The 12741-nt window shown below is 47.0% G+C and overlaps 5 protein-coding genes across 5 annotated transcripts; all 5 read left to right on the forward strand.

The window, feature by feature from the left end:
• Positions 1-546: 546 nt before the first annotated feature.
• On the forward strand, positions 547-870 carry N7529_001341 (uncharacterized protein; the record flags this gene model as incomplete). Its single annotated transcript, XM_057236872.1, has 1 exon — positions 547-870. One exon carries the CDS (start codon positions 547-549, stop codon positions 868-870), a length of 324 nt encoding a protein of 107 aa, XP_057103675.1.
• A 147-nt stretch (positions 871-1017) lies between these two features.
• On the forward strand, positions 1018-1365 carry N7529_001342 (uncharacterized protein; the record flags this gene model as incomplete). The annotated part of the gene is made up of 1 exon (XM_057236873.1): positions 1018-1365. One exon carries the CDS (start codon positions 1018-1020, stop codon positions 1363-1365), a length of 348 nt encoding a protein of 115 aa, XP_057103676.1.
• A 1582-nt stretch (positions 1366-2947) lies between these two features.
• Positions 2948-3145, forward strand: N7529_001343 (uncharacterized protein; the record flags this gene model as incomplete). Its single annotated transcript, XM_057236874.1, has 1 exon — positions 2948-3145. The coding sequence occupies one exon, from the start codon at positions 2948-2950 to the stop codon at positions 3143-3145; it is 198 nt and encodes a 65-aa protein (XP_057103677.1).
• A 4294-nt stretch (positions 3146-7439) lies between these two features.
• N7529_001344 (uncharacterized protein) lies at positions 7440-8585 on the forward strand (the record flags this gene model as incomplete). The annotated part of the gene is made up of 1 exon (XM_057236875.1): positions 7440-8585. The coding sequence occupies one exon, from the start codon at positions 7440-7442 to the stop codon at positions 8583-8585; it is 1146 nt and encodes a 381-aa protein (XP_057103678.1).
• A 355-nt stretch (positions 8586-8940) lies between these two features.
• On the forward strand, positions 8941-10491 carry N7529_001345 (uncharacterized protein; the record flags this gene model as incomplete). Its single annotated transcript, XM_057236876.1, has 1 exon — positions 8941-10491. The coding sequence occupies one exon, from the start codon at positions 8941-8943 to the stop codon at positions 10489-10491; it is 1551 nt and encodes a 516-aa protein (XP_057103679.1).
• Between the last annotated feature and the right edge of the window lie 2250 nt (positions 10492-12741).

The following is a 12741-nucleotide window of genomic DNA, read 5'->3' on the forward strand; positions in this document are numbered from 1 at the left end:
CCACTAGATGCTAGAAGTCATCGTCTTTATAGTACTATATAAGCACTACACCGACCACGTTATCCGAGGCGTCAGTTTTAACCCGGGTAAGTCGCGCCGGGTCATAGTGTCGTAACACTAGAGCTATAAGGAGTCGATGTTTTAACTGCTAAAAGGCTGTTTTATATTACTCAGTCTATAGAAAGGGGACATCATGCCGAGTCAGGTAGTAAAGGGGCTTAGTAAGCCTGCTATACCCTTAAATAAATCGTCTATAGAAGTTATAGAATCCTAAAAATAACTAAATGCCCTTTACCGTAGTTAGGACTTTCCATTCTTAAACTGTGAAGGGCTATAGCTGAATTGATTCAATTAGGGCTAGGCCAACATGCTGTTTACATTCATCTTAAGGAAAGGAACTATCTGACGCGGGGTTCTCCATAATAACCCCAGGTGTGGGTCACGTGGTAGCACGTGATATCCAATAGGCTCTGGCCCGTGACACACAAAGCATTGAAACTAGACCCAACGGCCGAGAAGATGATCCACCAACTAGCTACGCATCAGATGGCTGGCGAATGGGATACAGAGAGTCCGTTAGATTCACCTGATTTCACGTTTTTAACGCAAACAACGGACGATTCGTTTTACAACTTTGACAGTGGCCTAGATCAGGGCACACCTCCGTTATCGCACTTTATTCAGTTTAGCCAGGGCCACACACAGGGCCACCGTCAACGATCATTCCGGGAGTGGGTGACCGAGATGGTCAGCCAGTTTATGGTCCGCGGCACTAACAGTCCAATGCAGTGGCTGTTAGATCTACGCACCTACGGCTTGAAGATCCATTATAACAGCACCGCCACAGGCCATGTTGGCTGGATGAACTAAGACCAGCTGTTATATCAACAGTACAGTTTCACTATAGGTGACTTCCGCGGCTTTACCCACGGCCTCGTAAGCTCTACACGCCAGATACTACACGAAGAGCTCCTGTTTAGTCAGGCTAGCTCAGTTCCCTCGATCCCGTGGCAGGCTATGTTTGATGATCCTACCGAGACCGCGCACGGGTGGAGCTTTCTGAAAGACACTCGCACGGTATGGCCTATAGCCGGTGCCGAATGGATGGTGAATCGGGTCCGAAACGAGAGACCACTCCAGCATCGTTTCATCGAGTCTAGTGCCGGCCGGCTCCGAATGTCGAATGTGCATAGTTATCTCCAACGGGTAGTCCATTTCCGCGAGAAACTAGCTATTGCTATTCACGTCAGCGGAGGCCAGCCTGCACGGGCACCAGAGCTGTTAAGCATTCGGCATTACAATACTGATAGTGGAGGCCACCGGAATGTGTTTGTCGAAGATGGTCTGGTAGCCTTTGTTACGTAGTACCACAAAGGGTTTTATAGTACGAACGACGTGAAGGTTATTCATCGGTATCTACCCCGGGAAGTAGGTGAGCTAGTGGTTTGGTATCTATGGCTAGTGCTGCCGTTTGTAGAGAGATTGGAGGCGTACACACAGAAGGTGCGCGGGGAGGCATCTAATGCTAAGACGACCGGGTACGTTGGATATATATTTACCCCCCTCACACACACACCCAACACACCCAACACACAGATCAACACACCTAACACACAGATCAACACACAGATCAACACAGAGATCAACACAGAGATCAAACATACATATATATATGCCCCCCCTAACCTACGGGAGGGGGCCCAGTCAGGCTGACTGGGGATTAGGGCTTTTGCTTTACTATGGGAGAAAAAAAGTGGGGGGGGGCTGACTGGGAATTAACTGCTCACCCTATCCCACGGGAGGGTGTGCATTCACCCCTGAATGCAGGTTAGGGTTTTCCTTTACTATGGGAGGAAAAAGTGGGTCTATACCCTGAATGCAGGTTAACTTCTTACCCCGAATGCGCTAATCTAGAGGACTCGGATCGCTCTGAAAATTTGGGAAGTTAAAATAGTGTATCTGGCACTGCTCCAATTTGCATCGGAGCTTGTATAGCCCTCTGGTTGTTGAGAAAATGGTGATTGAAAATGCCGGGTTTTTCGAGATGTTTTGATAGGGTGCGGGAATCTGGAGGTGCGACCGGGGCCTGAGGCAGCCACTTAGTCACTGCGATAAGATAAGCGGGTCGTATCCTGACTTCATGTAAACTGCGCACCCCTACTGCCGAGGGCTACAGACCTCTAATAGATCTGAAATTTATAGGGGTTATAATAGAGAGTGTTTTATTTATCTAAGTGAATTTTTAGACTATATGAGCATATATATGTGGGGTAGAGGGTGATCAAAAATGGGAGATGTTTTGATGGGGGACAAGAAAGGCTTGGCACTACAGTCAACAACACTCTCCATTCTTATCGTATATCTTTTAAACCATACATGTTATTCGCACTATATATGCCATTCATGCTGCTCACCAGATTCATGTTATTCACCACATTCACGTTATTCACCCATTCATGTTGCTCAACTATTCGTGTTACTCACTAGATTCATGTTATTCAGCCATTCATGTTGCTTACCACATTCATGTTATTCAGCCTAGGCTTCCGCAAAGCCCACAAAGCCCAAAGCCCAACCCAACCCAACCCACGAATGGGTTGGGCTTGGGCCGATTCTTGAGCCCACGATGGGCTTTGGGCTTTTTTTTTGGGCCCACGGCCCATCGTGGGCCCCCAACGGGGGCCCATCAATTAACAAACAGTGCAAACATACTGATTTTCCTGTAGTTCATAATTTATGCATCTTTTGCCTCGAATCTTAGGTAATTCATTTACAATTTTAGTTTTCACGTAAATTAAAACAGTAATTAACCAAATATAAAATATTCTGATTTATTATATATCACTATCTGCTAGTAGGTCTCAAATTCATCATCTAAAGTGATCTTTCTCTTCCTCCTAGAAGTACGTATCCGCGGACCAAGCTCTAGTAGTGGTAGCTCAACAGCATGAGTATTAGCAGAGACATGATTACCATCAACATCATCATCAACATCATCATCAACATCATCATCAACATCGTCATCAACATCATCATCAGTAATCACATCGATAAGATCCTTAGAATCTGCTATAGCTTGCTCTTCAGTATCGCTAATACTATCCGATTCAACATCCTCAGATCTCTCATCCTTCTCCTCCCTTAATGCTTCAATCTCATCTAAAGAGAAGAACTTTTCAAGCTCCTTTGCCTCTTGAATCTCAAGCTCGAATTTGGATGTACAAAGATACATCATAAGCTCTTAGATTGTTTCGGACTTCATACGACCACGGCGATAATGACAGATATCACGAGCAGTGTTAAATAGTCTCTCCACACTAGCACCTGTAGCTGGAATTGAGAGAATATCTCGTGTAAGTAAAGTGATTGCTGGGAAACGGGCTTAGTGCTCTCTCCAGAAGGAAAGAGGCTCAGAATCAGTAACATCTAAAATAATTAGTATCAATAACATTATACTAAATGAAGTTCATACATACCACTGTCAAGATATTGAGTGATTTCATCTCGAACTGGCTTTGCTTTAGACTTTTGGCCACTAAGCAAGTTTTGAAGAAATGAATTTTGCCTTACTCCTATCCCACGGGAGGGTGTGCAGTCAGGGCTGACTGCAGGTTAGGGTTTTTCCTTTACTATGGGAGAAAAAAAGTGGGGATACCCTGACTGCAGGTTATTTTCTGACCCAGACTGCCAAGGTCTAGCGGCCTCGGATCGCTCTGAAACTTTGGGAAGTTAAAATGGCATATATAAAATATCTCCCGTTTGCATCGGAGCTTGCACAGCCCTCTGATTGTCGAGAAAATAGTGATTGAAAATGCCAGGTTTTTGGAGATGTTTTGATGGGGTGCGGGAATCTGGAGGTGCGACCAGGGCCTGAGGCAGCCACTCGGTCACTGCGATAAGATAAGCGGGTCGTATCCTGGCTTCAGGTAAACTTCGCACCCCCGCTGCTGAGGGCTACAGGCCTCTGATAGATCTGAAATTTGCAGAGGTTATAATATAGAGTGTTAAATATATCTGAGCTACTTTTGAGACCATATGAACATATATATGTGGGGTGGAGGGTGATCAAAAAGGGAGATGTTTTGATGGGGCCAAGAAAGGCTTGGCACTACAGCCCACACCACTCTCCATTCCTATCGTATATCTTTCAGACCATCTATGTTATTCACACTATATATGCCATTCATATTGCTCACCACATTCATGTTATTCACCCGTTCATGTTGCTTACCACATTCATGTTCCTCAGCCATTCCTAATATATATGCCATTCACACTATATATGCCATTCATATTGCTCACCACATTCATGTTATTCACCTATTCATGTTGCTTACTACATTCATGTTGCTCACCACATTCATGTCATTCACCCGTTCATGTTGCTTACCATATTCATGTTGCTCAGCCATTCCCAATATATATGCCATTCACACTATATATGCCATTCATATTGCTCACCATATTCATGTTATTCACCCGTTCATGTTGCTTACCACATTCATGTTGCTCAGCATATTCATGTTATTCAGGCATTCACACTATATATGCGATTCAAACCATATTAAGCTAACTGTTATATATATATAATGAATGCCGTGCTATATAAGCAATTCATGCCCTAGGAAAGGCTGAATGCCCTGCCTGGCTGGCTAATGGCGTGTGAAGCCTGTGTGGGCTGGGAAAGGACTAAGATGGGATGACTGCCATGCCTGGTGGCTAATGAATGCCCTGGGCTGAGCCGAGTGCCCTGCCTGGCTGGCTAATGGCGCGTTGAGCCTGTGTGGGCAGTGAGTGCACTGAGATGGGCTGCTGAGCCTGCCTGGGCTAAGAATGGACTGAAATGGGATCACTGCTATGCCTGAATGGGCTGAGTGCCCTTTCTGGCTAGCTAATGGGCTGCTGAGCCTATATAGGCCGTGAATGCCCTGAGATGGCCTGAGTGTCCTGCCTGTGTGGGTAATGAATGGCCAGCCTTTGTGGGTAGTGAATGCCCTGCCTATGTGGGGAAATGAGTGGTTTGACGTGTCAATTTAACGCTTAGGGCTAAATTATGCAACGTCGATCTTCGCATTATATATATAGTGCAAACAGGAGGGGTAACGGGGGCTGAAACGATGCCCAGTCGATATTGAAATCCTTCTTACACTAACTTACCTGCACTCTTCGACCTAGCTTTTTCTCTAACTTTTTACTATATTTATCCCCCACTATTTCACACCATTACTCGGCTACACTACTACAATGGAACACGAACTTTTTCATCAACCATCGCGTACCCCAATCCTCATATGCAAGAAATGTGAGCACGGAGTAAAGCCGCAGTTTATCATTAAGCATCTCCAAGGGCCATACCATCGGTTAAATCAGGCTACTGCTCGTAGTATTTACACTACTATACAGCAGTGGGACTATATACAGGAATGCGACGAATGGCAGCCACCGACTGTGGTTAACAACCCAATTCCTATCCCACGGGGGTACCTGGAGTCACCGTGACTCCAGGTTAGGGTTTTTCTTTTACTATGGGAGGAAAAGTGGGTCCATACCCTGACTTCAGGTTAACTTCTCACCCTGACTCCTTTGGTCTAGAGGCCTCCGATCAATCTGAAAATTTGGAAAGTTATAATGGCACATATGAATTTGCCCCCATTTGCTCCGGAGCTTGCACAGCCCTCTGGTTGTCGAGAAAATGGTGATTGAAAATGTCGGGTTTTTCGAGATGTTTTGATGGGGTGCGGGAATCTGGAGGTGCGACCGGGGCCTGAGGCAGCCACTTGGTCACCACGATAAGATAAGCGGGTCGCATCCTGACTTCAGGTAAACTTCGCACCCCCACTGCCGAGGGCTACAGACCTCTGATGGATCTGAAATTTGCAGAGGTTATAATATAGAGTGATTGATTTATCTCTGTTAATTTTTAGAATATAGGAGCATATATATGTGGGGTGGAGGGTGATCAAAAATGGGAGATGTTTTGATGGGGGACAAGAAAGGCTTGGCACTACAGCCATACAATACTCCCATTCCCATTTCATATCTTTCAAACCATCCATGTTATTCACACTATATATGCCATTCATGGGATCCAGCCATTGGTTTTTTTCACCACATTCATGTTACTCGCACTATGCATGGCATTTATGCTGCTCACCATATTTATATTATTCACTAGATTTATATATTCACTAGATTTATATATGCACCATATTTATGTTATTCACCATATTTATGTTATTCACCATATTCACGTTATTAGGCCATTCATATTGCTCAGCTGTTCGTGTTGCTTACCATATTCATATTATTCACCCATTTATGTTGATCAGCCATTCATATTACTCAGCTATTCGTGTTGCTCACTACATTCATGTTATTCAGCTATTCATGTTGCTTACCATATTCATGTTATTCACCCATTCATGTTGCTTACCACATTCATGTTGCTTACCACATTCATGTTGCTTACCACATTCATGTTGCTCAGCTATTCGTGTTGCTCACCACATTCATGTCATTCAGTCATTCGTGTTACTCCGCCATTCATGTTATTCAGCCATTCCTAACATATATGCCATTCATGTTGCTCAGCTATTCGTGTTGCTCACCATATTCATGTTTATTCAGCCATTCAAACCAGATTAGGCTAATTGTTATATATATATATATGATGAATGCCGTGCTATATGAGCAATTAATGCCCTAGGAAAGGCTGAATGCCCTGCCTGCCTGGCCAATGGCGTGTTGAGCCCATGTGAGCAACGACTGCCTTGAGATGGGATGACTGGGCGACCTAGATGGCCAATGAATGACCTGGGCTGAGCTGAGTGCCCTTCCTGTGTGGCCAATAGCGTGTTGAGCCTATGTGGGCAATGAATGCCCTCCTTGGCTGGCCAATGGGCTGCTGAGCCTGTGTGGGCAGTGAATGCCCTGCCTGGCTGGCTAATGAGCTGCTGAGCCTGTATGGGCTGGGAATGGACTGAAATGGGATGACTACCATGCCTTAACGGGCAGAGGGCCCTTCCTGGCTGGCCAATGAGCTGCTGAGCCTGTATGGGCTGGGAATGGACTGAAATGGGATGACTGCCATGCCTGAATGGGCTGCTGAGCCTATATGGGCTGGGAAAGGACTGAAACGGGATGACTGCCCTGCCTAGGTGAGCTGAGGGCCAGCCTATGTGGCTAGTGGCAGCCCTGCATATGTGGGGAATCAGTGGTTGACCTGTCAATCTAAGGCCCGGGCCGAAACGCACTATGTCGATCATCGTATTCTATATATAGTGTGTGCAGGTGGGGTAACGGGGGCTGAAACGATCCCCCGGCCTATTTTGAAATTCTTCTCACACTAACCTGCCCGCCCTTTCTACTCTGCTTTTCCTCTCTCTTTCATCTTCGTTATCCTTCACTGTTTTCTTTCATTACTTACCCCCACTACCACAATGGAACATCAGCTTTTTCACCAGCCATCAACCACGCCCGTGATTGTATGTAAGCTATGTGAATATGGTGTTCGACCAAAAGAGGTTTCTCGCCACCTCCAATCTGCTAATCATCGGATGCCGAAGCCGAAAGCGCGCCAAATTGCCGAGGCAGTTCAACAATGGGAGCGTACGGCAGAATGTGATGAATGGCAGCCACTATTAGTGGTGAATCAGCCTCTTCCCAATTTGCCTGTTTATTCAGATGGCATTTTATGCGAGCAAGGCCCGATGTGCCAGTTCGTTGCCCGGTCAATTAGCACTATGCGTGTTCACTGGCGTGATCATCATAGCTGGGTAGCCCCTACAAACCGGGGCGGTCGTCGGCGGCAGCATACTTCATCAGCTGCGGAGCAACAAATCCAGCAATTCACTCGAATCGTCCGATGCCAACGTGCGTTTAATCACGGGCTAGGGTCCCATTACATCCGCGTTCAAACCCTCGGAGCCGAGGCCATTCCCGGGGCTGATCTGTTAGCAATGTCTGATCATAATAGTCAGGTGATTGATCAGATGGAAAGAGCATATGCCGAAAGAGAAGAGCTCCCCCAGGTGATCGTGGCCAGCCAGCGAGACGAGACGAATCCATGGCTTCGGAGGACCCAGTGGGCCGTCTATCTCCAGGGGATCAACCCGCACGACCTAGTGGACTGTGTCCGAGCCCCCGATCCCGAATCATCCGATCAGACCGAGCAGGCCGCCTATACAATTTGGAATTCAATGGCCACTGTAGCTCGCATCAGCCAGTTGATCTGCACTAAAACGAGCCACACCATTCGGTGCGAGGCTGTTCGGACTGAGCGGGATCGCCTGCCCCATCAACCACTACAAGCATATATGGATAGTGATAATGTTAAGCGACACACGGTCCCGTGGCAGCAGAGTCTCATGTTTTTCACGCGCACACAGGCCCCACATGATTGGGCTAGCCCCCACTACAGGTTTTCTAAACGCCAGCGAGCGGCATGGGCCACTTTATGGAGACTGGCCCAGCCAGGCCAGGGCATGACAGGCCATTCCAGCACAGGCCAGGGCAGGGCAGGCCATTCCAACACAGGCCAGGGCAGGGCAGGCCAACACAGGCCATTCCAACACAGGGCAGGCTAACACAGGCCATTCCACCGCCGGCCAGGGCAGTGAAGATTTAAGCAGTTCGGACCAAAGCAGTGTGCATTCAGGAAGTGATTCCGAGGAACAACGGGACCAAGTCACTAGCGAATCCCCCTTTCAGCTCACACCCCTCGACTCCGCCTGTCTTGATTTTTGCATTGAGCTATTAAACCACCGAACTAAGGTCGAGGACTATGAGAGCGCGCTCATCTGCGCTAGCGCGGTGCTTGGACGTGGAGAGGCAGGCTGGGGCACTGCCCAGAGCTATCCTCCAATCTTGTCTAAAGTGATCAAGATTGCTAGGTTTATGGTGGTCCACAAAGCATTAAAACTAGACCCAACGGCCGAGAAGATGATCCACCAACTAGCTACGCATCAGATGGCGGGCGAATGGGATACAGAGAGTCCGTTAGATTCACCTGATTTCACATTTTTAACGCAAACAACGGACGATTCGTTTTACAACTTTGACAGTGGCCTAGATCAGGGCACACCTCCGTCATCGCACTTTATTCAGTTCAGCCAGGGCCACACACAGGGCCACACACAGGGCCACACACAGGGCCACAGCCAACGATCATTCCGGGAGTGGGTGACCGAGATGGTCAGCCAGTTTATGGTCCGCGGCACCAACAGTCCAATGCAGTGGCTGTTAGATCTACGCACCTACGGCTTAAAGATCCATTATAACAGCACCGCCACAGGCCATGTTGGCTGGATGAACCAAGACCAGCTGTTATATCAACAGTACAGTTTCACTATGGGTGATTTCCGCGGCTTTACCCACGGGCTCGTTAGCTCCACACGCCAGATACTACACGAAGAGCTCTTGTTTAGTAAGGCTAGCTCAGTTCCCACGATCCCGTGGCAGGCTATGTTTGATGATCCTACCGAGACCGCGCACGGGTGGAGCTTTCTGAAAGACACTCGCACGGTATGGCCTGTGGCCGGTAGCGAATGGATAGTGAATCGGGTCCGAAACGAGAGACCACTCCAGCATCGTTTCATCGAGTCTAGTGCCGGCCGGCTCCGAATGTCGAATGTGCACAGTTATCTCCAACGGGTAGCCCATTTCCGCGAGAAGCTAGCCATTGCTGTCCACGTCAGCGGAGGCCAGCCTGCACGGGCACCAGAGCTGTTAAGCATTCGGCACTACAATACTGACAGCGGAGGCCACCGGAATGTCTTTGTCGAAGATGGTCTGGTAGCGTTTGTTACGCAGTACCACAAAGGGTTTTATAGTACGAACGACGTGAAGGTTATTCATCGGTATCTACCCCGGGAAGTCGGTGAGCTAGTGGTTTGGTATCTATGGCTAGTGCTGCCGTTTGTGGAGAGATTGGAGGCGTACACACAGAAGGTGCGCGGGGAGGCATCTGATGCTGAGACGACCGGGTACGTTGGATATATATTTACCCCCCTCACACACACACCCAACACACCCAACACGCAGATCAACACAGAGATCAACACACAGATCAACACAGAGATCAACACAGAGATCAACACACAGTTCAACACAGAGATCAAACATATATATATATATGCCCCCGCTCTCTCACACACACACATCCCCCCTCACACACACACACCCAACACACCCAACACGCAGATCAACACAGAGATCAACACAGAGATCAACACACAGTTCAACACAGAGATCCAACATATATATATATGCCCCCGCTCTCTCACACACACACATCCCCCTCACACACACACACCCAACACACACATCACCACACACATCAACACACACATCAACACACACGTCAACACACACATCAACACACATATTTATATATATATGCCCCCCTATCCCACGGGAGGGTGTGCATTCACCCCTGAATGCAGGTTAGGGTTTTCCTTTACTATGGGAGGAAAAAGTGGGTCCATACCCTGAATGCAGGTTAACTTCTTACCCCGAATGCGCTAATCTAGAGGACTCGGATCGCTCTGAAAATTTGGGAAGTTAAAATAGTGTATCTGGCACTGCTCCAATTTGCATCGGAGCTTGCATAGCCCTCTGGTTGTTGAGAAAATGGTGATTGAAAATGCCGGGTTTTTCGAGATGTTTTGATGGGGTGCGGGAATCTGGAGGTGCGACCGGGGCCTGAGGCTGCCACTTGGTCACTACGATAAGATAAGCGGGTCGTATCCTGACTTCATGTAAACTGCGCACCCCCACTGCCGAGGGCTACAGACCTCTAATAGATCTGAAATTTACAGGGGTTATAATAGAGAGTGTTTTATTTATCTTGGTCAGTTTTTAGACTATATGAGCATATATATGTGGGGTGGAGGGTGATCAAAAATGGGAGATGTTTTGATGGGGGACAAGAAAGGCTTGGCACTACAGTCAACAACACTCTCCATTCTTATCGTATATCTTTTAAACCATGCATGTTATTCGCACTATATATGCCATTCATGCTGCTCACCAGATTCATGCTGCTCACCAGATTCATGTTATTCACCACATTCACGTTATTCACCCATTCATGTTGCTCAACTATTCGTGTTACTCACTGGATTCATGTTATTCAGCCATTCATGTTGCTTACCACATTCATGTTATTCAGCCATTCATGTTGCTTCAGCCATTCATGTCATTCAGCCATCGTGGCCTGTGAATAACCTAAGATGGGATGACTGCCATGCCTATATGATCCATAAATGCCCTGGAATGGGCGGAGTGCCCAGCCTGTGTGGCCAATGGGCTGCTGAGCCTGCCTGGGCCGAGAATGGTCTGAAATGGGATGACTGCCCTACCTGAATGGGCCGAGCACCATGCCTATCCCACGGGGGTACCTGCAGTCTTAAAGACTGCAGGTTAGGGTTTTCCCTTTACTATGGGAGGAAAAGTGGGTCCGTCGTTAGACTGCAGGTTCTTTTCGTCGTTAGACTGCGAAGGTCTAGAGGCCTCGGATCGCTCTGAAAATTTAGGAAGTTAAAATGGCATATATGAATTTGCCCCCATTGACATCGGAGTATGCACAGCCCTCTGGTTGTTGAGAAAATGGTGATTGAAAATGCCGGGTTTTTCGAGATGTTTTGATGGGGTGCGGGAATCTGGAGGTGCGACCGGGGCCTGAGGCAGCCACTTGGTCACCACGATAAGATAAGCGGGTCGCATCTTGACTTCATGTAAACTTCGCACCCCTACTGCCGAGGCCTACAGACCTCTGATCAATCTGAAATTTAGAGAGGTTATAGTATAGATCGTTTTATATATCTTAGCCACTTTTTACGCTATATGAATATATATATGTGGGGTGGAGGGTGATCAAAAATGGGAGATGTTTTGATGGGGAGCAAGAAAGGCTTGGCACTACAGCCATACAACACTCCCCATTCCCATTATATGCCATTCATAGGATTCAGCCATTGATTTTTTTCACCACATTCACGTTGCTCACACTATATATAGCATTCAGGTTATTTAGCTATTCCTAAAAATATGCCATTCACACCATATATGCTATCAGTTCCTATCAGTATCCCTATTCATGTTATTCAGATTAAAAGGACTAATTCATGAGCTATTCATGTTGCTTACCACATTCAAGTTATTCACCTATTCATGTTATTATTGTTATTCACCTATTCATGTTGCTTAGCTATTCGTGTTGCTTAGTTACCACATTCATGTTATTCACCAATTATGTTATTCCCACATCAGTATATATGCCATTTATGTTGCTCAGCCATTCATGTTGCTTAGCCATTCATGTTGCTTCAGCCATTCATGTTGCTTACCACATTCATGTTATTCACCCATTCATGTTACTCACCATTCATGTTGCTAGTATTGTGTTGTAACATATCATATTATGCCATTTATGTTGCTTAGCCATTCATGTTGCTTAGCCATTCATGTTGCTCACCACATTTACATTGCTCACCACATTCATATTGCTCACCATATTCATATTGCTCACCATATTCATTTTATTCAGCCATTCAACCCATATTAGGCTGAGGGCCCTTCCTAGCTGGCTAGTGGGCTGCTGAGCCTGCCTGGGCCGAGAATAGACTGAAATGGGATCACTGCTATGCCTGGTAGCTAATTAATGCCCTGGGCTGAGCTGAATGCCCTGCCCGGCCGGCCAATGGCGTGTTGAGCCTGTGTGGGCAATGAATGCCGTGCCTG

The sequence above is a fragment of the Penicillium soppii genome (genome assembly GCF_028829465.1).
Source record: "Penicillium soppii strain IBT 18220 chromosome Unknown utg000001l, whole genome shotgun sequence".
Taxonomy (NCBI): Eukaryota; Fungi; Ascomycota; class Eurotiomycetes; order Eurotiales; family Aspergillaceae; genus Penicillium; species Penicillium soppii.